This window comes from Chiloscyllium punctatum, chromosome 16, assembly GCF_047496795.1.
Source record: "Chiloscyllium punctatum isolate Juve2018m chromosome 16, sChiPun1.3, whole genome shotgun sequence".
In the NCBI taxonomy this organism is placed as follows: Eukaryota; Metazoa; Chordata; class Chondrichthyes; order Orectolobiformes; family Hemiscylliidae; genus Chiloscyllium; species Chiloscyllium punctatum.
The window spans coordinates 27,595,999-27,617,062 of NC_092754.1; the positions used below are offsets into that span (position 1 = coordinate 27,595,999).

The window sequence follows — 21,064 nt, forward strand, 5'->3', positions numbered from 1 at the left end:
ATGTTCATCACAGTAGCTCAGTTGGGAAATGCAGCCCCGATTGAGTGGTGGACAGTAATAGAGGGGCGACAATTAGACAATTATACAATTCTTCCTCTTTAGGACAGCAGCAAGTTCCTATGGGGAAAAGGGGTAAATAAATCAGTAGCCAAATTAGATAGATAATTGATTTATTGAAAAACCATCGAGGCTGCAAGTGCCAAATTGATGACAGTGTAAACAAAACCAGCAGTTATAATTCATAGCATAGCTATAAACAGTTGTCAAAAAGAAAATCTGCAAATGATTATACAATTAGGAATGTATCAGGGAGTAAACAATTACAATCTGTTGGAATTTGAAGGTTTCTTTAATCAACAGAATAAAGTTGAAAGGTCCACTTTTGTTGTATATTTTTTATCAAAATTCATAAGTTTTATGTTGCTATTTTGAGTTCATTAAATTCTCAATAAATTTGCTAGCTATTTCAGTTTTATAAAGTGGGGGATTTTAAGCTGCCTTCTGATTGGGTATTTTGCTACTTTAATCTTGACCGATGGTACTGGTTTGGGGGAGATGTGTGTAACCTGGGTATATCATGGCAGAGACCCTTCTAACTTGGTAAATCTATGATGTAAATACTTGGACACGTTGCTGAGCTGTAGGGTGGCTGATAGACTTTGCAAGCGTCAGGATTATTGACTGTCTGCGGGTTGTCTCAACTTTTTGTAACCATGGTGACCAGCGTTGCCAAACTCTCCCTTTTGTAGGTGATCATTTCTGACTCGGAAAGTGGGGCTGTGCTCCCAGCCACCGAGGGGACCGGTGAGGTCACGGAAATGGAGTCCTCCCTGTTCAGTCCCTTGGGGCTCACGTCCAGCCTGCGCACTCCGTCTCCACGGCGACGGACCTCTCCCCGCCGCAGCCATTCGCCACGATACAACCTCTCACCAGGATTCTCGGACTCCATGTACTCAGCTGTTCAAACTGCTGTGCAGAAGAGACAACTCCTGATCCAGGTAGAGCCATAACTACAGACCGTGAGGTGCATGATCACGGGACAAATCCAAAATGGAATGAGTCTCTGTTGATGTAATGACATAGAGTCAGAGAGATGTACAGCTTGGCAACAGACCCTTCGGTCCAACCCGTCCATGCAGAGCAGATATCCCAACCCAATCTAGTCCCACCTGCCAGCACCCGGCCCATATCCCTCCAAACCCTTCCTATTCATATACCCATCCAAATGCCTCTTAAATGTTGCAATTGTACCAGCCTCCACTACTTCCTCTGACAGTTCATTCCATACATGTGCCACCCTCTGTGGGAAACATCATTCAAAAATATTATTCTTCTGTCAAGAGATGACAGGATTGAAAGAAATTTTGTCTCCTATTATCGAAAGAAAGTGTACTACCATTGAAGGCAGTCCAGAGAAGGTTCACTATAATGATCCCAAGGTATAGAGGGACTATCTTATGAGGTGAAGTTGAGTAGATTTAGACTGTAGTCATTGAGATATAGAAGAATGAGAGGCAACCTTCTTGAAACATGAGATTATTAAAGGATTTAATCATAGAATCCCTCCAGTGTGGAAACAGGCCCTTCAGCCCAACAAATCCACACCGACCCTCTGAAGATCACCCACCCCAACCCATTCCCCTACATTTACCCCTGACTAATGCACCTAACCGACACGTCCTTGAACACTGTGGGCAATTTAGCATGGCCAATTCACTTAACCTGTACACCTTTGGATTGTGGGAGGAAACTGGAGCACCCGGAGGAAACCTGCACAAAAACGGGGAGAACATGCAAACTCCAGACGGACAGTCGCCCGAGACTGGAATCAAACCAGGTCCCTGATGCTGTGAGGCAACAGTGGTAACCACTGAGCCACCGTGCCGCCCCAAATGCAGAAAGGTTGTTTTTCCTCCTGGGACAGTCTTGGATCAGAGGACATAATCTCAGAAGAAAGGGTTGCATATTGAAGACAGCGATGAGGACAAATTCCTTCTCACAGACCTTTGTGAATCTGTGAAATCCTTTACCTCAGAGGGATGTAGAGGCTGGGTCTTTAAGAATATTCAAGGCTGAGACAAACAGGTTTTTAATCAGTAAGGGAATTCAGGGTTTGGGGGAATTGACAGGGAAGTGGAGTTGAAGATTATCAGATCAGCCGTGATCTCATTGCATAGAGGGCAGACTCGATGGGCTGAATGGCCTTCCTCTGCTCCTGTGTCTCATTATGTCCTAGCATATTCAGTTCAGTATTCTCTCCTGAGGTTGTTGACTGTTACTGAAGATCAAGAATCCCCTTTTACATTTAACCCAGATAACCCCTGGACCCTTTAGTAACTATTCAGCCGTGGAAGGCATCATGGCTAAGCCTCCCCTTCCCAGCACGTGGTTTTACAGCAGAATTCAGAAGCAGCAATCTCATTCAATTCCACCTCTGGGACTCCAGAACAGAAAGGTTACTTGCCAGTGCAGGAGACACAGCCTGCGCCCTGTGAGATCTCTCTCTGAGAGCAGCACGTCGCTCCCCGATCACTCCTGAAACGTTTTGGTCGTGGGTTTTTGTGTTTCCTCTGACAGGAGCTCCGTGGAAGGTACGAGGTGTGTCAGGAGTCAGTGGCTGCACTGAAGAAGCAGTTGGGTGACAGTGAGAATGAGCGTCGGGCCCTGGACCAGCAGATACTGAAGCTCAAGGAGGAGACCGAGGACTCAGTGCGAGCCAAGGATGATGCCAAGCGTGACGCCAACCGTTTTCGTTCCTCTGCCGACCTGCTTGGAAGGTGAGTGTGTACACTCCTCTATCTCTCTCTCGGTAAATTATTTCTGCCGACTTTCTCTGCCTTTCTTTGGATCTCGATTTCTTTGTCTCACCTTCTTGCTTTTGGTGCAGTCGGTGCCCCGTCCCTTCCTCTCTCCCTCTAATTGCTCCGGTCCGTCTCTTTCTTTCTGAAAGCGAGAAGTCAAACTTGGAGAAGTCTATTCAGTCCCTGCAGCTGCAGATCGAGATGGTGCAGCAGGAGAACGAGAAACTGCAGCTGGCCAACGGAGAGCTTCAGCGGCAGCGGGACAACCTGGAGGACGAGAAGGAGGACATTTTGAAGGACAAGGCGAGAGCGCAGAAGGAGATCGAACGTGGGTGAGTGAGGCTCAGCATGCTGAGCCAGGAGGTGTTTCAGAATTGAAGCCAGGCCCACAGCCTGACCTTCCTAAATTTGCATCTGCTTTCCTTCCCAACAGCCACAAGATGATCGAACAGATGGAAGTCAAGAATTCGAGTATGAGAAAGGAGTTGGTGCTGGTGAAGGAGGCCTTGAGCAAGGCAGCACTGGATAAGGAAGTGCTGGAGAGTGAGAAGGCAGGAACTGAAGAAGCTCTAAGCAAGGTATGTTTGCGCAAAGGGAGAGTAAAATCACAACCAAATAATAAATAGTGAGGAAACATGGTGGTGGTTTTTCTCCTTCAGTTCTCATCTCCCTCTCTGGAAGTTGCCAATTCAAGTTAAAATAAAGTTTCATAGTCCATTGGTCACAGGTCCTGTCTGGTGATAGTGAGCAGGAACCCTGGCTGATTCTTCCTTCTCTAACCCTGAGCTTCTGTTCTCAGTTAGTAAACGTGGATGAGATCAGCTATTGGAGCATAGATTTGGGGTCACCTCTGGAATCCTTTGAGTAATATGTACATCTGAGTGACAAACCAGGGGTTGGAATGACCTATTAAAGCACTGTGACTCTATCACACAATTGTCACAGAATAGCACAAGGCCATTTGGCCCATCGAATCTGCACTGGTTCTTTGAAGGAGCAGTTCATCTAGTCTCTTTCCCTGGGTTTTCTGTCTATAATGTTCTTTGTATTTAGATTACAACCCAACTCTCTCTTGAATACCTGATTGAATCTGCCTCCACCACTCTCTGAGGCAGCCCATTCCAGATCTTAAACACTCAAGGCAAGAAAACGTATTTACTCATTTCTCTATTGTTCCTTTTGCCAACTACCAAAAATTTCTGTCCCCTTGTTCCTTCTAACAATGGGCACAGTTTTACCCTAACTTGTCTGTCCAGAACCCTCATAATTTTAAATATCGCTACCAAATCTTCCTTTAACCATCTCTTTCCCAAGCAAAGCTGTCCCACCCTCTCCAATCTATCGATCTAACTATCGTTCCTTATTTCTGGAATTGTCCTATTGAATCTTTTCTGCACCCTCTGTAATGCTTTCATGTTTTTTTCCTGAAGTCAGGTATCTCTAAGCTTTTCTGAAGTTTACTTGTCCACTGACCTCTGACATACACTGGAGTTAACCTGCAATACTGGAGCAGGAATCTTGCTCATTTGTAAGCTGAAGTCATGTTCACACTGAAAGAGCGACTAAAAACTGATACCTTCTCTAATATTCCCAAAACTTGTTTCAGTGATTGAGTAGCTCGTGTAAACATTCCTGGACTCATCAATGCTGGATCAGTTGATAATTTTAAGTCTGAGTCAGATAATATTTTTAAAACTGGAACAACTGCGAATGCTGTAAGTCAGAAACAAAAACCGCGATTGCTGAAAAAGCTCAGCAGGTCTGGCAGCATCTGTGGAGAGAAATCAGAGTTAATATTTCAGGTAGAGTGACCCTTCCTCAGTTCTGAAACACTCCACCTGAAATGTTAACTCTGATTTCTCTTGTTAGATCATCTTTTGTTGAACAAAGGTATTAGGGAATATGGGTCAAACACAAGTGTATAAAGTTGGGCCACAGATCAGCCATGATCTCCTTAAATAGTGAAACAGGCTCGAGAGGCTGAATGGCCTACTCCTGTTCCTGTGCTTGGCCAGAGTAATAGTTTCAGGAATTGTTTTTTTTTGCTGGTATCTATTTTTAGCAACTGGCTAACTGTGTGCGCTGTGTGAATGAGTGTGACCATGGAGGCAGTAGAAAGAGTGTGCTGTGAGCAGAAACCCCAGCCAGCCCAGACTCCGACATGTCAGAAAAACACAAAGGAAGAAAATCCCTCACCTACGGGACTGAATGCTCCCTTGGTGTCACCTAAATGGAGTTGTGCATGTGGTGGAGTGGAATCTGATGGCATATTCTCCTGGGTTCACTGTTTACAATGAGTAAGTGCGAGTAAAAAGTGCAGATTGTTCGGCATTTTGGGATTGTGCCAGATTAAATGGTGTTGGTCCTGCTTGTTCCTCCCAAGGTGGAGGCTGCAAATGCTGAGATGGAGCTCATCCTGAACAAGCTGAGGACAGAGCAGGCCTCCCTCCGGGATTCTCTGACCAAGATGAGCGCCTTCAACGAGGGTCTGGCCCAGGACAAAGTGCAGCTGAACAAGATCATCCTGGAGGTAAGAAGGCAGAAAACTGAGCCTCCAAACCTCAACATGTGCACGCACACAACACATAACATACGCACAGCGCACAGTACAAGCGCACTATGCAAAACATGCAGAGCACATGCACAACACTCGTGCACACGATGCACACAACACACAGCACTCACAATACATAGCATACAACACAGGTGCACAGCACCCGCGCACAACACAAAACACTGCACATGCGCACAACACGCACCTAGCACACAATGCACATGCACAACGCATGCACACGTGTGTGCACAATGCATTTACACAGAACATGTGCCAAACACACATGCACAGCACATAACACACACATCACGTGTGCACAATGCACTCACAACACAAAACACATGTACAGCACATATGCACAACACACATGCACACCACACAGCACACTTCACACATGCACAATACACTTGCACAATGCACAGCACCCAATCCATACGCATATGCACATTCTTTCTGAGCAGTTTCGGAGGATGGTGATCAGATGCAGAAAGCCAGCTTATTTTCCCTTCCCGAACCAAGGGACACTAAAGCCAACTGCACAATCCCCATTGCTGCTCCAGCTCAGGTCCACAAACAGACTCTGTAGTGGAACCTCAGACCGTTCTTACGCAGAAGGTTCAGTTCCACATTGAGCAGTGCAACTGACCACTGACCCACCAAAGGAGCTCCCCCTTCAAGAAGTTGTCAGAGTAACCACAGACGGATGTGAGCTCCCGAGCACCTCATTCGTTAAACTCTTTTACTCTTTGCTGTCTTGTAGCTGGAAGATGAGAAGGCCACTCTGCTGGGACAGAAGAAAGAAGTTGAACAGGAAAAGGCCTCGATCCGCGATGAGTTAGTGCGACTGGAACAAGAGAAGCTGGACCTGCACACTGAACGTCATGGCCTCGACCACTCCCTGCAAATCGTGGAGCAGAGCCGGGAGAGGCTGGAGCAGGACCTGCTGACGTACCAGCGGGACAAGGGGGAGCTGCAGGGTCAGCTTGGACAGGTAGAGAAACTACTGCTATAAGCCGTCCCTCTGCCAGATTAGCAACAATAGTGTAGAGTTGCACAGTGAACCACCCTTAACATATGTAAGGCCCACGACAGCACTCAGATCCTCTCTTTGTTTTCCGTCAGGTGACCCGGCAGAAGAACAGCTTGGCAGAGGAGCTGCATGAGGCTCGCTGTGAGATTGAACGCAACAACGAGTCGTTGTTCCGAGCTGCCAAAGAAAAGGAAGAAGTGACCAGGGAGAAGGCGAATCTGGTAGTTCAGCTCACAGCTTCCGAGCGTGAGAATAGGGCACTGGCAGATGAAGGGGCTGCTCTCAGGTAGGTGCAATCCCAGCTTGATGCTGGGAATAAAGAGAAGTGGCATACATGCTCATCCATGAACAAGGAAAGGTATAGGTGAAGCACTGTCTCATGGACCTCACACCCCTCAATGTAACCAACACTGATATAAATCACACCCCTCACAATAACCCTCACTGTAAACCTCTCTGTTATAAACTACAACCCTCAGTGTGACCCTCCCTGTATAGCCTACACCCCTCACTGTGACCCTCTCTGATATAACCCACACCCATCACTGTAAACCTCTCTGTTATAAACTATACCACTCAGTGTGACCCTCCCTGTATACCCCACACCCCTCACTGACCCTCCCTGATATAACCCACACCCCTCACAGTATCCCTCTCTGATATTACGCACACCCTTCACTGTGACTCTCTGATATAACCTACACCCTTTACCGTGACCCTCTCTGATATAAACCACATCCCTCACTATAACCCTTCTGATATAAACTGCACCCCTCATTGTGACCCTCTCTGATATAAACCGTACCCCTCACTGTGACCAATGCTGATACAAACCGCACCCCTCTCTATGACCCTCTCTGATATAGCCTACACCCTTCACTGTAACCCTCTCTGATATAATCTACACCCCTCACTATAGCCCTTTGGCCATAAACCATACCCCTCACTGTAACCCTCTCTGATATAAACTACACCCCTCACTATAAGCCTCTGTGATATACATTGCACCCCTCACTGTAACCATCTCTGATATAACCCACACCACTTCACTGTAACCCTCTCTGATATACACCGCACCCCAACTGTAGCATTCTCTGATATAACCCAACCCCTCACTAACACTCTGATATAATCCAGATCTCCAACCATAACACTGTCTGAAATATCCCATATCCCTCAATATAATAACTCTAATATATCTTATACTCCTCAGCGTATTACTCTGATATACTCCACATAACACCCTCTAATATGCCACATGCTCTTCAGTGTAACAGTCTGATATTTTTGTTTTTGTTTATTCATTCATGGGATGTATTCTCTGCCAGTTAGGCAGCATTTACCGCTCACCATTTAAACGTCAACCACATTGCTGAGAGTCTGGAGTCACATAAGGACCAGACTGAGTCAGGGTTTCCTTCCCTTAAGAGCACTACATTTATTTCATGATAATCAACATTAGAATAACACTTTATTTCAGACTTTTTTTGACTAAATTCAGATTCCACAATCTGCCATGATGGGATTCGACCCCATGACCAGAGCATTAAACCGGGCTTCTGGATGATTAGTCCAGTGACATTGTCATTGTACCACCAACTCCCTGATATACATCCCAGTCTCTGACTGTATCTCTCATCATGTCAGGTCTGAGAAGGAGGCTCTGGAGACCACCTTGTTTGATACTCAGCAGCAGCTGGCAATCCTGGAGGCACGGAAAGAGCAACTTCATGGCGAGAATCAGACTTTGCTAGTGGCTAAAGAGGCTCTGCAAGGTAAGATGCTCAGAAGAGGAGTGACTCAGCGGAATTACAGCATAAACTGTGGCAATTCATAAAAGTTAGGAATGGTTGCAGCACAGACAGAAGTCATTCCTCCGTTGTCTCTGTTCTCATTCTCTGATCATGTCACGCCAATGTCCTTTCCACCAAGCGTGAAAATTGGTTCTGTTCAGATAATAATACAATTTTTTTTTGTAAACAGCTAGTGATTCTGCCTCCACCATCTCCTCACCCAGGGCCTTCACCACTCATATCATTAAAATGATTTTTCCCCTTATTGCCTTTTTTTTTGTCAGTCACCTTAAATCGCTGTCGTCCATTTCCTGATCCTTCTGTTGCAGGTACAGTTTCTTCCCATCTTCTTTGTGCAGAGGACATCTTGGGGCCCAGTGACGAGCTTCCCTGGTTCTCAGCCAGAGGCTTTAGGTCAGCAAGGCCCAGAGTGGGACTTGAATCGAGGTGCATTGATAATGTGGTCAAATCAATTTGATGATCAGTCTGGTAATCCTTCGTTTCACCAATGGCAGACGTTAAGCATGAGAGAGTCTCCTGGGCAGTCATATTTGATGCAGACAGGACTGTTCAAGATATAGCCTCTGATGACATCCTAGTAACCTACTCAAGGACTAACAGTCTAGGGAAACAGGTGTAAGCGTGTACTTTGTCTATCACCGATAAGACTGTCCAGACCTAGAAGATCATAAGACATAGGAGCAGAAATAGGCAATTCAGCCCATCAAGATCACAACATCAGATAATGAGATTATGGCTGATCTGATCCTGAAATCCACTTTCCTGCCATTTTTCCCATTCCCTGTATGTAGAAATCTGTCTATTTCAGCCTTGATTATAATTATCGACCAAATCTTGACCAAGTCTTCTGTGGTCAAGAATTCCACAGATTAGCCACCTTTCTGAGAGAAAAAATTTCCTCTTCATCTTGGTCATTAATGGGTGACTTTGTACTCAGAGATTTTGACCTCTGGTCATAGAGTGTCACATTAGGCAGAACACCCTCTCTGTACCCAGCGTATCAAGCCTCCTCATAATCCTACATGTTTCTTTATTGGAAAACTCCTAATTTTTAAACTGCGTATCCGGTCCATTTCGGAATCTTTTGTTTCAATAAGGTCAACTCTTGTTCCAAATAGTATAGATCCAACCTGCTCAACTTTCCCTCATCAGACATCGCCATTGCTAATGGAATGCATTTAGACTCTGTCCGAATTGACCCTCCCTCCGAATTGACCCTCCATGTTTTTGAACAGTTTGGGTAAAACTGTATTGAAGTAGTAAATTCCAGTCCCTCTCCCAACACTCACCATTCAACAATCATTCATTTGGACAGCTCACAGGAACTTTCGCCAAAGGCTGGAGTGTAGGTCTGAGGTTTAAGCTGTTTGGCAGACCTTGGCTAGCTTTCCTGGTGGCCTGTTAACATCAGCACAGGGAATGGGAAGTAAAGTCACCAAGGAATCCTGCTCCTCATTAACATGGAGTAACTGCTAAATGAGGTCCATGTGGCAGGGTGTCAGCTGAAAGCAGGGACCAGCTCAGTTTCAGTGTTCCCACGTCACCATCTCTTCTCTCTTTATCGTATCAGTCAAAAGCTGTGGCGCTGGGAAAGCACAGCCAGTCAGGCAGCAGCTGAGGGGCAAGAGAGTCAACATTCCGAGCATAAGCCCTTCAGCTTGAAACGTCGACTGTCCTGCTCCTCAGATGCTGCCTGACCAGCTGTGCTTTTCCAGTGCCACACTTTTTGACTTCGATCTCTAGCATCTGCAGTCCTCACTTTCTCCTTTATAGTCTCAGTCTAGGCTCATAGATGGTGACGGTTTGAGCAACACAGGGTTGCAGGGTGGAAGGCTGAGGTATTACAGGCCATCAGTGGAACTGTATCCAATATCCAATTGGATGAGTGATTCATAGACCCAGGTTAATGCTCTGGGAAATGGGTTCAAACCTCTCACAATTTAAATTCAATTAATAAATCATGAATATAAAGCTAGTTTAGTAATAGTGAGCATAACAAATATCATCGATTATTGTGAATTATCTGTCTGCCTTACTAATGTTCTTTAACAATAAGAAATCTGCCTTCTCTCCCTGGCCCAGCCGACATGTGAATCTCGGCCAGCAATGTTGAATCTCAACTGCCCCTCAAAGTCAATGAGCCCGATTCTGTTTGTGCTTTAGTTGAGAACAACCGTGTACGGAAAGACATGGAGATGGAGAGGACCAAGGCAGAGCGAGACAAGGAGCTCCTCACCCAGAAACTCTCCCAAACCGAGCATGAAGCACAGGCCACTCTGAGAAAGGAACAGACGGCCCACGAGGAGGATGTGGATCGACTGCAGCAAGAGAAGGTAATTGGGGAGGGTAGTGCTCGGGAGCACAATAAAGGCCTTCTTTCATTGGAAATAGAGACTGATGTGTCTCCCTGGACCTCAACTGGAAAATGTTATCCACTGAGCTGGGGTACCCTGTGCTTCCATCCGCTGACTGACCCTGAACTCGCTGGATAGCCGCTGGACTGTGATAGTTAACTGTGACTCACTGGTTAATGAGAGGGACTTCCATTGCTGATTACAGGCATGGCCGGTCTTTGTAAAAACTGTATGTTTGGTCATAGCAGACAAAGAATTGCACAATTGCACTGTGCTGTCTTCTGCAGTTAAATAGTCTTCTTGCCTGAACAGTCTAGGCTCAGATATGAGGGTCAACTGTGGTGACTGATGCCATGGGGCATCACAGCCCAGTGTGGGTGGGCTCATTAATGAAGAGGCTGTATCCATTCCTTTGTTACAGGAAGCCTTGCGTCTGAGGCTGGAAGAGGAGCGGGAGGAGATTATCCATCAGCTGAAGCAGGAGCGAGAGGAGCTCTGTGCTCGCTTTGAAGTTGAGAAGGAAGAGTTAAATGAAGAGATCACGGCTCTGCAGCAGGAGCGCGATGAGACATTGCTGCTGGCTGAGAACGAGAAACAGCAGGTAGGTGAAAGACAAGGGCATCTCTCATCCCCACCCCTTCATCATCCTGCCCACTTACACTCACCCACTCAGAGCCACCTTAGTGATTGAATGAAGGATGTTCATTGGCAATGACCTGCTGGGATTCTGAAATGGCAGTGCACAGTGGCCAACAGCCTGCTGCTGAGTTTTCTCAGCTTTGTCCCCACATGTCCTTTGTGTTTGTCCTGTATGTATTTCCTTACTGAAGCAAACCAGGCGTTACACTGTTCATTGATATCCTGGGTAATGTGGGAATTATTTGACCTGGGTATTCAACTTCAGTTTCACAGCTTGAAAGTCCATTGCAACAGCAGCCCCTGTCCCCTGGCTGTTTAATTAAGAGGCTCTGACTGGGTGGTGGCTGCTCCAGACTCCTTCCTGTCGCATTGTCTAATTATTTGGTCTCTCTCGACAGATCCTGTCCTTGAAGGAGTCAGAGAAGGCGATTCTGTCCGAGAAGCTGACCAATACTCAGCGTGAGCTCAACGCTGTTTCAATGGACGTGGAACAGCTGAGGCGGGATACAAACAGCCGGCATGAACAAGACAGAGTACGTATTGTCAGCTGCACCTACTGAGCAACATTACTGTCCCTGATCAGTTACTGAAAGAGGATTATCCCAGTGCTGAAACAATACCATTCACGGATAGCAAAGCTTCACACAACCTTGAACTTAGCTAAGATCCAAGTTAACATTATTCAAGGTTAAGATGAGTAAGTCAGGAGTGGGTGTGAAAAGTACAAACAGAAACCTTTTGTATACACGCACGTGCACATGCTCACACATACACGCGCGTACGCATGTATTTTCAGAGACACAGACCTCTATAAACTCTCTCTTGCGCACACTCTGTCAATATTAGGAGAGGAATCAACCTTGCACAGACCCAGGAGAAGTCCTTGTCATCAAGCAATTTCGATGTTTGAGGAGAACTAAGTCAGTGCCTTCAAGGCAAGAGAGTTCAGCACAAAATCATTGCCCCATCCATCCCTTTGCTGCTGACCTAATAAACAATGTTTATAATCAGTTATGCAATTTGCATCCTGAACAAACATGTACATGGTCATGTCAATCCAGAATTCAAAACACACATGTTTCTTTTGCTTTTTCTTTTCTGAACATTTATCTGTCAGAGCAACAGGCAGATCCCCAATGATGCATAAGTTTGAGAGACATGCGTATATGTATATGTCAATGGTATGTTATGTATATATGTGTACAATGGTATGTGCACACATACACAAACATTCAAATAATTTGATATCTATGGAGACTGTTACCTTTGAAAGAGAAATTTGAATTTCCAGTTATTGTTTGAAAGAATAACATGACAAGGTTTTACGTTTTAAAACTTTTAATTTAACAATTGACTAAAAAAACACTTTGAACTAATTTTTTTTAGGAGGGGACTTAAACATTAGGTTACAGCAACAGACATTTTGCTCTATACTTACCCGACATTATGCTCTCTGCAGCAAATAGTCCACAGTTGCTCCCAGCTTCCAAGGTGTTTCTCCCTTTTCACTTTTCCAGACAAATAATTTCGAACCTCAGAACTGGCCTTCAGTGTGGATTATATTATAGATTCCTTCTTTCCAGGCATAAGCTCAGCAAATCTTTCAGCTGCCTTTGAATATTACTGAAGCCTGTCTTCAAACTCCCACTTGCATTCCGTGTGCTCAACAGTAGGAGTAATGTTTTCTCTACTTCAGGTGCAAGACTGGCTACCTCCAATTCCTACTCTGTCTTCAGATGCGAAACCAAACTCTGTGATATTCATGGATTCATATGGAAGTCTATATCTAAATTTAAAATTGGCTTCTCTGCCCTTTGCCCAAGGAATGGTAAACACGTTAGCCTTGTAATGGGGTCCAATTATAACTAAATGTTTACTCAATTTTCCTTAATCTTAGAAATAAATGGATGGTTTACAGCAAAGTCCTTTGCAACCTGATAGCTATAATATTTTTTGGGACCTTGGGAAGCTCGGAATATCCTCATTGTAAACTGAGATGCTACTGCTATTGTCTCCAAATGTACTGACCTTGTATTTTTTCCTCAGTAAATTAATTCCAGCTTTCCTTTGATCTGTATCAAATCACACCAACCAGGCTTCCTGTCAGGCAGGTTGCAGACAGGGTAATGTGGTCAAAGAATAGAAAAAAAGAGAAGCCATCTTTTCATTATCATGGTTCATTTTTCTTGAGGGAGAAAAGTGTTATGAAGATGTGGGTGTACTGTACCTTTAAGAGAGTTAAAAGCTAGCAGAACTATCTGACAGTACCAGGTGTCTTGAACAAGGTATACTATAACATGTGGTTCAATAGCTAGTGTAGCTGGTTACCTAGAAACAACAAAACAAATTTAAATTAGGCCAATCAGTTTAAATTAGACCCCGAAAAATACCAAATTCCAATCAAGTTTGAATTTAGTATACTAACAATCTTAAAAGCCTATGACACAATTCGATGCTTTGGCGGTATAAGACTGAAGAAAATTGAACAGTTTGGAGGAGAACTGCCAAGCCAACAACATCTGCAGACTGCCTGGAAAATAGCTCTCTTAAAGGTACCTTTATCAATCAGTAACCTGTGAAGCAGAAATCCCCAAGAAGAAGAAGAAAAGAAGATTCAACATCTGGCTGATTTTTGACAAGTTGAATTTTGGTAAATCTTAATCAGAGGCTTTATCGGACTAGTATTATAGAAGGGAAAATAAAAGATAGGTTAGACGAAGGAGTTGTAAACAGTTGTTAGTTAATTCTTCTCTGTTATATTTTAAGAAATAAAGTTGTTAGTTTTACTTTAACTAGTTCTTGGCCTCTTGAATTTTCACAGATTACTGCACAGGACAAATCTTTCTGTGTTGCTGGTTTAAATTAAGTAGGAGGGTTTATCCCATGTTGTAACACATAGTCCTCTTCATTTTTTGTTCTTACAGTCTCAGAATGTAATAATCACATAAATATCATAGTTATAATAAATCCTCAATCACTGACTGGAACAAGCACACAGACATAGACACCCACTCTCACAAAAATGTATAGAAAAGCACATGCAAAATTTCCAATACTGTGTGACAAAGTCACTCAGATGAATATGGGTCAGGAGCCATGTGTGATGAGTTGGCAAGTCTATTTTGAACTCCCACTGTGAATGCAATTGTGAGACTTTATTCCTGATCCACACGTGCAGGAGGGGTTGCTTTGTCCTGACTGCTTTTATTTATCGTTCTGTGTCTCTGGGAAGGCTGATGTTGGTCCTCTCTTTCAGGTCGTGTACTCAGCCTGTGTCCCTTCCTGTCTTTCATTTCCTGCAGAGCCAAATTAATAATTTGACATCGGAGTTGAAGAATTTCCACACTCAATTTGAAGAAGCTGTCGCTGCCCACCAGCAAGAGATGAAAACACAGAATGAACAAGCCAAGGACCTAATGAAACAGCGTGAAGCTGCCCTCCGAGAGGTTGGTACACACTAGATAAAGGGCCAAATCTATGCAAAGCCGAGTAAGTCTTTTCACTAATCATACCCATACTATTGGGAGTTTTAGAATTTTACAGTCCAGTAAAGGCCATTTGGTCTATTGAATTTGTCCTGGCTCTCTGAAAGTTTCCTCCAAACATATCTCTGACTGGCCCTCATACCCTTTATTTAAGAAACCCACACCTACCCACTTTGCTTCTTAAAACTATAACGGGTTCTGTTTCACCACTTTTTCTTTAGAATGTCAGTATCACATGGGAACATTGGCTAAAAAATATTGATATCATTTTGCATTTTTTAAAAATTTAAGACTTCCAGCCATTTAGTTACCCATAGGTTTTCCAGATTTCCCTGATTCAAATCCTCTTAATTTTGAACAGAAACTTCTCTTGATACTTTTTGTTCAGGTGGAATGAGCCCCATTTTGTCCTGTCTCCTCCTGTTCATCCCTAATGTCATTTAACTGGTCAGTCCAGCACCTTCCCCATCGTCTTGCCTCTTCTGAAGTCAGACAATTAAAACTGACCGCACATTCTAATTTTGGCGGTATGATCATTTTGATAACCTGTTACTACAGGGTATCTTGTTGCTTTTTTATACTAAACTCTACCTGTATAAAACCTAGAACCCTACACTTGAGTTGACAGTTGAGAAAAATTGCTGTTAAAATTTGAGAGATTAAAGTTTATAAATCCTGAACTCTACAAAGTCCATATCACTTCGAAGGTATCAGTGCTCATCTCATTTAGGTCTTTTCAACATTCCAGATTTTAATCACACAACTGAGTGGCCAAGACCTAAAGTGTGGAATTCCCTCTCCAAACCTCTCTGCCTCCTAGCTTTATTTTCATATTTTAAGACATTTCTTCAAATCTACCTCTTTGATTGTGTTTTAGCCCGTCTGCTTTAACATCACCTTCTGTGGCTTCGTTTAATCTTTGGTTGTTGATAGTCCTACAGAACAGGGCGGCACAGTGGTACAGTGGTTAGCACTGCTGCCTCACAGCGCCAGAGACCCGGGTTCAATTCCCGCCTCAGGCGACTCTCTGTGTGGAGTTTGCACATTCTCCCCGTGTCTGTGTGGGTTTCCTCCGGGTGCTCCGGTTTCCTCCCACAGTCCAAAGATGTGCAGGTCAGGTGAATTGGCCATGCTAAATTGCCCGTAGTGTTAGGTAAGGGGTAGATGTAGGGGTATGGGTGGGTTGCGCTTCGGCGGGTCGGTGTGGACTTGTTGGGCCGAAGGGCCTGTTTCCACACTGTAAGTAATCTAATCTAATCTAAAAAAACACTTCAGAATGTTTATTATGTCAAAGGTGCTACATAATTACTTGAAGCTTAACGTCTTTGCTAAATTTTAATTTAAAGAAAAGTCACAGTGTGGCCTCTCCTTATTCATCAGCTCAAACTGCTTTACTTCATGTTTTTCTCATGTCTATTCCTAATTCATGTCTATCTGCTGAATCTCTAAATCTGTTTAAGGTCTCTTGAAATTGTATATATTCCTTTTACACAGCGACCTCTATTCTCTGCTTATTTGGTATTGTGTCCCCTTTACCCAAATCCAGGTGAATTACTTAGGAGAAGAACAATACACCCAACCTCTAGCTCTCTCTATCACACTCACTAACACTATTGTCTGTTTTCTGTCATTTAATTCATGTCTTGTCATGGTGCGTACTCTCTTTAATACAGTCTGCCTTCCCTTTAGCAAGATTTGGCAATTCTCTCATTTTTGCTCACCAAAATTTGCAATGTGCCAATTCTGACTGCAGTAGTGCAGCATGGAAACAGGCCCTTCAGTCCAACTCATTGATGCCGATCAGATATCCTAAATTAATCTAGTTTCATTTGCCTGCATTTGGCCCATATCTGTCTAAACTCTTCCCATTCATGTACCCACCCAGATACCTTTTAAATGTTGTAACTGTACCTGCCTTCATCACTTCCTCTGAGAGCTTGTTCCATACATGCATCACCCTCTGCATGAATAAATTGACCCTTAGGTCCCTTTTAAATCTTTCCCCTCTCACCTTAATTCTATGCCCTCTAGTTTTGGACTCCCCTATTCTGGTTAAAAGAATTCGACACCTTTTATAAACCTCTATAAGGTCACCCCTCAATCTCTGCTGCTCAGGGAAAATAGCCCTCGTCTCTTCAACCCCTCCCGATAACTTGAACCCTTTCAAGTTTCACAACATTTCTTGTATAGCAGGGAGACCAGAATTGAATGCAGTAATCCAGAAATGGCCTAACCAATGTCCTTTACAGCTGCAACATGACCTCCCAACTCCTGTACTCAAAGCATTGACCAATCAAGGCAAGTGTCTACCTATGATTCCACTTTCAAGGAATATGAACCTTCACCCCACGGTCTCTTTGTTCACCAACACTACCAAGAACCCTACCATTAATTGTATAGGTCCTGCTCTGATTTGCCTTTCCAAAATGCAGTACCTCACGTTTAGTTAAATTAAAATCTGTCTGCCACTCCTCAGCCTATTGGCCCATCTGATCAGGGTTCCATTGTACTCTGGGGTAGCGTTCATTCTCCACTACACCAACTACATTGGAGTCATCTGCACACTTACTAACCATACGTCCCGTGTTCTCATCCAAATCATTTATATGAATGACAAAAAGCAGTGGACCCAGCATCGATCCTTGTGGCACACTGTTAGTCACAGGCCTCCAGTCTGACAAACAACTCTCCACTGCCACCCTATGTCTCCTACCTTCATGCCAATTTTGTAGTCAGATGGCTAGCTCTGCTTGGATTCCATGTGATGTAACCTTGCTCACTAGTCTACCATGTCGAACACCCTGCTGAAGTCCATTAGACAACGTCCACTGCTCTGCCTTCATCAATCTTCTTTGTCACTTCAAAAACTCAGTAAGTTAGTGCAATACAATTTCCCATGGACAAAAGCCATGCTGACTATCCCTAATCAGCCCTTGCTTTCCAAATGCATGTAAATCCTGGGATTTGATCCTTGTGTTGAATGCTGCTCACTCTTTGAATGCTTAATGGAGACCTCAGAAAAAGTTCCCTTAGTTGGTGGTGAAGGGGTAAATTGCTGTTGTGTCGTCTGTTCCCTATTTAAGTTGGTGATGCTCTTTAGTACTCACTGAGAGAGCTCAAACAGCCTTGCTTTATGACAGCAGAAGGATGTGTTTTGCTGTTGCTGCACATGAATTTTCTTTTGATATCCTCATACCTCTTACTTTTATTCTCCATTATGGTTGTTAATCAGTCCATTTTAAAAATCTCTTACATTAGCTGTTGTCCTCAAGGCTGTGAATCTGCTGTTTAGAAGAAAGGGAGGTGATCGCAGTTGAAACACACTCAATTCTTCCAGGACTTGACAGGAGAGATGCAGGAAGGATGCTTCCCTGGCTGGTGGAAAGGGGATCTAGAACCAGGAGATACAGTCTCAGAATAATAGATGGGCCATTGAGCAGCGAGATGGGGAGGAATTTCTTCATTCAGAGGATGATGAATATTTTAAAATTCTGTACCCCCTCCAAGGGCTGTGGAGGTTTGATTATGAGAATGTTCAAGATACAAATCATTAAGTTTCAGGATATGGAAGATATCAAAGGATATAGGGATAGTGCCGGAAAATTACAATAAATTGGGAAATCAGCCATCATGTAGTTCAATGGTGGAGCAGCACAAAGGGTCAAATAGCCTAATCTTGCTCCTATTTCTAACATTTGCTGGGGAACAGTTTCAGCTACAATAGGTGTTCTCCAGTACCACAGCCCAGGAGCCAATCTGTATGCTTGGATATTTTCCAACCAATCTGTTCAGACGTGCTATGACACGCCTTGGGTGGGTGGCTCAGCCTTCTGGTTCAGAGATGGGAATACTACCACTGTGCTGCGGAGCCCTCGATCTGTACACTAGAGCAAAGGTGTTTAAACGCCTGACAGCTGCTCAATCGGCTGGGGGAGAAATCCCAAATTAAAGTCAAGCCTGACCTGACCCCATGTGTGAAGGCTGGCTCAGGGTCATGGAGAGGGCTGGGAACTCTTGACTGATTTGTTTTCCCTTTTAAACTCAAGGACAGTTAAAATGATGACTGAGATTTGTTAACTCACCAGAAAGTAAAGATTGGACTCACAATCTGTTGTGCATTTCTAGCCTCTGCAATGTACCACGAGTTGTATTTGACCATGAGCTATTACTGTGTCCAATCAGTATTGTAGAACTGAAGGCTCTGGTGGACAGTGCAGTTAGGGCCCAGGTTATACCTCATTACCCTATGTGCCTGAATGCTAGAGTAAGCACCAACTTGCCTTTGTAGGTGGAGGAGCTGAAGACGCAGCTTCGGGTGGCCGAAGATGCCCGTGATGGAATCCGACGTGACCTGATTGAAGCTCATCGGAAGATCCGAGAGCAGCAGGAAACCCAGGAGGTGCAGCGCAAAGAGATCACCGACCTGAAACGGTCTGTAGCTGATGAAGTGAAGGAAAAGGAGGCCGTTCAGCAGTCCAACCAGGAGCTGCGAGGCAACATTAAGAAAGCGGAGAGCGAAAGGATCAGGTGCGGAATTGTGCGAGAGGAGTCAATTCAGAGTCTGAATAAGAAACACATACGCGGTTGCCTCCAGCTCCATTTACCCCACTGCCCCCTGAAGCTGTTGGCTCATGTGGAAGGCATGCTACCTCACACAAGGTGGTGAGCTGACAGAGGGCTGCCAGTGCCCTTTGTGCAATGTCTCAGCAAGAGACAGCACCTTCAGGAGAGGAGAACACACAATAATGCTGTTCTGTTGCTCGAGCTGTTAGTGACAAAATGCCCCCTGCATCTTATGATCTGTTGTCTTTTCAGTTTGAAACGAGCTAATGAGGAGAAGGAACAAAAGGTCTCTGTGCTGGAAGAGGCGAAAGTGAACAGTGAGAAGGAATCGGCAGACCTTCGAGCAAGTCTCCGAGAAGTTGAGAAATCCCGGCTGGAAGCGCGGCGAGAGCTTCAGGAGCTGCGCCGACAGGTAGCTGATCAATTAGGAAAAGGCATCAGGAACGATTGTTATCAAAATACCTAACTATTATAGGACGTTTTAAATTTCAGCAAGAGGTTAAAATGAGAATCAAATGGGTTTTTTTATCTGCCTGCCGGCCCTAAGATATTGACTGAGTCACAAATTGTGGGCCAAGATTTGTGCTTTATTAGGGGGGTTGTCTTTGCAAAATAAAAATATAAACTAACTGAAGTTCCAGGATCAGGGATTGACTCAAGGAAATAGTTCAAGGGTAGGGAAAGACCATGTAACGTAAGTAAAATTAAAATGGAACTTTACGATTTAAGAAGGTTTGATGGATATTCAAAATCTAAGTATAATTGGACAGTGGAATAATTTACCAGAGGAGAATGTTGAAGCCAGTATACAAAGAGGTTCAAGCCAGAATTTAAGAGAGAAAGGATGCAGACAGCACTTCCCAAATTTGTTTCTTGGTGTGACGCTATTTTAATACCTCAGACCTCATGTGACCCAAGAGTAAAAGTTCGGGGGTTAAAAGAGTTGACTGGGGAGGTTAGGAAGCCAGATGGGGAGGTGTCAGCTATTGTGTGTGATATTGGGGCTACCTTTAATTCACGACCAAGGTGGGGAGGGGTTTGATGATCGGGAACAAGAGATGAGCATCTTGATTATTAATCATATAAGTTCATGATTATTAACGTAATTGACAAATCAGTGTAACAGGATCCTAGGGGTTTTTTTGGTGCAGTAGGATTCCAATTATTATTTGAAATAATTACAATTCTTAATTCGGTAGCATTATTGATGCTGTACTTTCTTTTGATCCCTCAGGTGAAGATGTTGGATACTGAAAACACAAAGAAGAATAAGGAGGTACTAGAGCTTCAGGCTCGTGTGACCCTGGATGAGCAGCGAGAGGAGGAGAGCAGGCGCGAGTCATTTGAACTGAAGCAGAAAATAGTACAGACTGAAGCCAGCAGGGAATCTGCTCGCAAAGAGGTGAAGAAGTAATCTGATTCTTCAACACAAGCTAGGATGTGATCCAAATGCAAAGTGAATGCAGCTTGTCCCAGTTACTTGAAGAGTTTATGTCTGTGTGTCTGCATGTGTGTGTCTGTGTGTTTGATTCTGTCGTCAGCGGACAGTCACTGTTTTTGAATAGAATAGGGGTTACAAATTGGATAAAAATGTACAAAACAGAAGATGTGTTTACCTTCCTCCTTCTTCCACAGGTTCTCCTGCCATCTGTCCTATAGGCACTCACCTCTCTCAGGGGCCAGTATCTCATGTATCTCCTCAGAATGGCCAAGTCGCAAGCGAACCCAGTCTGTCTTCACCTGACACCCAATCTGTATTGTCCAACATGAGTCGGGAATCGGAGACGTAAATAGTTGCCACCTGCAAAACGCAGGGTTGCCAAA

The 21,064-nt window shown here is 44.2% G+C and overlaps 1 protein-coding gene across 6 annotated transcripts in view; it reads left to right on the forward strand.

Annotated features, from left to right (window-relative positions):
- The window catches only part of LOC140487105 (uncharacterized), a 99,223-nt gene that overhangs the window by 46,901 nt on the left and 31,258 nt on the right, over positions 1-21,064 (forward strand). For all 6 annotated transcript variants that reach the window (XM_072586591.1, XM_072586585.1, XM_072586589.1 and 3 more), the window contains 15 exons: positions 750-998; positions 2,578-2,777; positions 2,951-3,133; positions 3,235-3,379; positions 5,185-5,331; positions 6,116-6,346; positions 6,478-6,671; positions 8,033-8,160; positions 10,363-10,532; positions 10,975-11,154; positions 11,591-11,725; positions 14,495-14,638; positions 18,966-19,204; positions 19,493-19,652; positions 20,475-20,642. In XM_072586591.1, coding sequence (XP_072442692.1) covers positions 750-998; positions 2,578-2,777; positions 2,951-3,133; positions 3,235-3,379; positions 5,185-5,331; positions 6,116-6,346; positions 6,478-6,671; positions 8,033-8,160; positions 10,363-10,532; positions 10,975-11,154; positions 11,591-11,725; positions 14,495-14,638; positions 18,966-19,204; positions 19,493-19,652; positions 20,475-20,642 — 2,673 coding nt within the window. The remainder of the gene's footprint in view (positions 1-749; positions 999-2,577; positions 2,778-2,950; positions 3,134-3,234; positions 3,380-5,184; positions 5,332-6,115; positions 6,347-6,477; positions 6,672-8,032; positions 8,161-10,362; positions 10,533-10,974; positions 11,155-11,590; positions 11,726-14,494; positions 14,639-18,965; positions 19,205-19,492; positions 19,653-20,474; positions 20,643-21,064) is intronic.